Here is a 4,218-nt window from a genome sequence, read left to right as displayed (position 1 = left end):
CACACAACACACACAATATATATATATATATATATATATATAGAGATTCAATATATATGCACACACGCGCGCGCGCAGTATCGGAAAAGAGGTAGATACACACATAAACATATATATATATATATGCATATATTCGATATACATACATACATATACACATAAAAATGTATACGCATACATGCATACATAACACATACACGCATACATTACACAAACATGCATAAATAATAATAACGAAAATAAAAATATAAACATACATACAATTACATATCTACATACCTGTCCTTTGTTAGCCATGATCTCCTCGATATTCCTGCCCTCAACATCCGCGAACCAACCTAAGTTGTCCGCTATCAAGTGCCTATTCGAGCACCCAGGACAGGTAATAATCACCACCCCCTTCTCATACGAGTGCTTGCTGAAGTCCTTGGTAACGCGCTCCTTACACTGACCACAGGTAAACTGTATCTGTAACCGTGCTTCTATTTTACCCAGGGATTGTGCCGACCCCTCTCCCACACTAACAGCTGTTCCCGATCTATCATTGGCTTTACAATACCACCTTTTCCCATTACCATACGAGCCGGCATACAGACCCTGAGGCATGGACATGTTCGACTTCAATGCGGTTGACGCATGGTATTGTGTGAGTATTTCGAAAGACCCTCCTACACGTCTGCAGGGACCTCTGTTTTCGAGTATGAGTTCGCGCACTCGGGGTTTAGCATTTTTAAACTTCTGTGCATTATGATACAGCATTTGTGATACCGTTTGACGTTTATTTGCCATGGTAGGTGTGGGAGCTACGGGAGTTGCACCGCGACAAATACCAGGGGTAGTCGCGAACGTGGATAAGTTCAGTGTATGAGACTGCCAAATCCTTTCAGGGATCGGGCTCAACTCCTGTACGTGGCATCGGGGCGAGGACTTGCTAGCACTTTGACGTACTAGTGGGCCTACCTGCTGTCTGAGCACGTTTGTGAAGAGCATTTTTATTTAGTACGTTCTACTCAGCGGCAAGTCTGAATATTTTCTAATTGCATGTATAGATGCTTACTATTGAACCGTCTAATGTTACAATACAGCGATTATGCTAGCGAGGGATTTTGCACACTAACGAGTTCATTGACCATTTCTCAACCTAACGCTGTTCATATCGCATGTGTTGTTGTATACGCTTTGGGGGGTATTCGGCAAAATATATAAACTTTTTTAACAGGGGTTTTTTATAAACATATATAAAAAAAGTACTATTCCCGTGACTAAATATCACTTTTCTCTCTTCTCCAATCGGTTTGTGGCAAAAATTAATGCCGTAGAATACTGAATATTCAACAATACATAGTTCACTCATTGTCTTGTTCAGTTTTTCTTCATAGCTGTCTGTCCTTTTTTATTTTAGGGCATACATGGCCCTCCAACAAAAATAGAAATAAATACAATGAGTCATATTTACTATTTAGAGATGCTGCCCTCTCTAATATTTTTTAGTAAGAATAAATAGTAGGGGAGGGCGGAGGCCCGGGACTCCGTGAGGCGGGAGGAGGGGAGGATATACCCTTTTATTTATCTATTCTGTTTTGTTTTTATATAAAAAAGAAACAACATTATTTATCGAGACTTTTCCATGGTCTTCAATTTTCAAATTTCAACAATAAAATATGTGTGGAGCATTTCTATTTTCTTCTGTTTCTTCATTTTCTTCTTCTGATATTTAGACCAGTACGCAGTGATTTTCAGGTAGTGTGCCTAAAAGTATGAATGAGGAATCAGTAAAGCATTGTCCACTTTTGAGTGGGCATTTATTTTTATCCGGTACCATGGGTCCGTCGTGGCCATTGGCCAACAAGCAAAAGCAAAAAACCAATACAAAATCTGTTTTACAATTTTACAGCAATAGTGAATAGAACACAGCGGTTGATCTTGAAATATTTATCAACTATCTGATCCTCTTTTGGACAGAGCTTCCCAGAATCCCAGTTCCCACATATAAAATAAAACAAATTTTGAATAGACAAAATTCTACACAGATCCAGCTATTTGTGATATTTCGTGTAGTATAAAGCGATTGGGTCACATCGGTTCAAAATTTCAATGTCGGTTGTATATTCAATATTGTTCGTAGTTGTTACCACCTTTAGCGGTTTAGCCACATGTGAACATCGTGATCGTGTTGTAACGGGTACACTACTAGTACTAGAGAGAGCAGTCTAGCTCTGGAATTCGGGATAGAAACGGTGCACCAATATCAATGCATACAGTGATTTCAAGTGCTCTTCTCATTCCCTAATATCAAGTGACAGATATCAGATATGTAGCGATTGGGTTCCAGCGCCCAGCGCCCAGTGCCCAGCGGTTCAATATCTATTTATGTTTGTATTTTATAATATTGTTTATATAAAGCCACCTGTGCTGTAGGTGAGCGAGCATTGTCGTGATCATGTTTTGCAATGGGTCCAGCTGTATATTGTAATTTTGGGTTGAACTAGAAACGGCAATTTAAGACTGGGTTACATACGAATATTTCAAATGCTTTTCTCATTTCTTAGCAATAACAGATACCGTGGGGATTGGGTCCCAGGCTCCTAGCGGTTCAATATATATGTTCCTATATTGTTTTTTTAATTACCACCTAAGTGTGCAAGCATTGTCGTGATCACGTTTTGTATTGGGTTCAGCTGGATGTTGGAATTCCGGGTAGAAGCGGTGTTTAGATATGTTACGAATGACGATTTCAAACGCTCTTCTATTTCACTTGTGTCACTTACAGCCTGCAGGTAATTTGTGTTTGTTTTTTCAAATTTTATATATTGCTTCCAATATATCAAATTTTGGCAGACTAACACTTGATATTATCTATGCTGCTCGTATCTCTTCTATTGAGAATCTGGAATCGATACCAGATTTATTTACAGGCATAATCGTACGATGCAGCTTAGCTATACTGTCTGCAGGATGCAAATTTACACTGATATTCGGATTTAGTACAATATGAATACAAAATGATTAACAAAGTAAACATGACAGTCACTATAATTAAACGTGTATTGCGTTCAGTTCGACAGTATAACTACTCAGTGTTATTTCCACGAGCACTGTATACGATCGTTTGGGTGCACTGAGTATATACTCCGCTTGTCAGTATAGCTGCTCGGACGCACACTGCATAATACTACATAAAACTAGCCATGTTTAGAATAATAAATACGATTTTGTATGAATACTGAATCTGCACGCAAGCTCGCCAGTATAACTTCTTGGACTTATAATTATGTCTGGAAATACTGTATACGACAGTACATGAATACTGACTTTGTATTAAAGCCCGATATTATAGCATATCTTCTCGGACAAATACTGCGCAAGACTTGCTATTTCTAAAATATATTGCTGTTTTTTTACTGTGTATAAATACTGAACCTGTACGCAAGCTAGCCAGTATAACTGCTTGGATATAAACTGCACAAAATGTACTATGACTAGAAATACTGAAATACTGGATAGGACTGTACATGAATACTGATATGTTTACTTAAGCCCATCAGCAGTCAGCATATCTATTCGGGCATATACTTTAGACATTCAGAAGGCTTTGGAATACTGCATGAAAATCACCTTTTTTCTTCTTCAAATACAATACTGCTTTCGACTGTGTATGAATATTGAATATGGACACAAGTTCGCCAGTATCACTGCTTGGACAAATATTGCATAAAACGTACTCCGTCTACAAATACTGTACACGATTGTAAATAAATACTGAATCTGTACTGAAGCCCGTCAGCATATCTACTCTGCAAGTACTGCATAAAACTTCCTATGTTTTAAAATACAACACTGATGTCGACTGTGTGTATCCACTGTACCAATATGCCGAACATACATAAAGGCCTAAAATACTAAAGTTACAAGTCGACGTGGCTGTAGCAGTGAAGAATGCACTGATGATGCTTATACTTTACGCGACTGTGTATGAATACTGTACGATTATGCCGAACATACGTAGGGGCCTAAAATACTAAAGTTACAAGTCGACGTGGCTGTTGCAATGAAGAATGCACTGATGCTTATACTTTATGCGACTGTGTATGAATACTGTACGATTATACCGAACATACGTAAAGGCCTAAAATACTAAAGTTACAAGTCGACGTGACTGTTGCAGTGAAGGATACACTGATGCTTACACTTTATGTGACTGTGTATGAATACTGTACG

At 38.3% G+C, this 4,218-nt stretch overlaps 1 protein-coding gene across 1 annotated transcript in view; it reads right to left on the bottom strand.

Moving 5' to 3' along the window:
• The window catches only part of SARC_12209 (hypothetical protein), a 2,318-nt gene extending 1,149 nt beyond the window's left edge, over nt 1–1,169 (bottom strand). The window contains exon 1 of the mRNA XM_014293690.1: nt 280–1,169. Within this exon, the coding sequence (XP_014149165.1) occupies nt 280–990 (711 nt within the window). The 5' untranslated portion in view covers nt 991–1,169. The remainder of the gene's footprint in view (nt 1–279) is intronic.
• Nucleotides 1,170–4,218: the final 3,049 nt, after the last annotated feature.

The sequence above is a fragment of the Sphaeroforma arctica genome, assembly GCF_001186125.1.
Source record: "Sphaeroforma arctica JP610 unplaced genomic scaffold supercont1.2142, whole genome shotgun sequence".
NCBI lineage: Eukaryota > Ichthyosporea > Ichthyophonida > Sphaeroforma > Sphaeroforma arctica.
The sequence above is the reverse complement of the archived record's forward strand: the minus strand, read 5'-3'. Positions and strand labels throughout refer to the sequence as shown.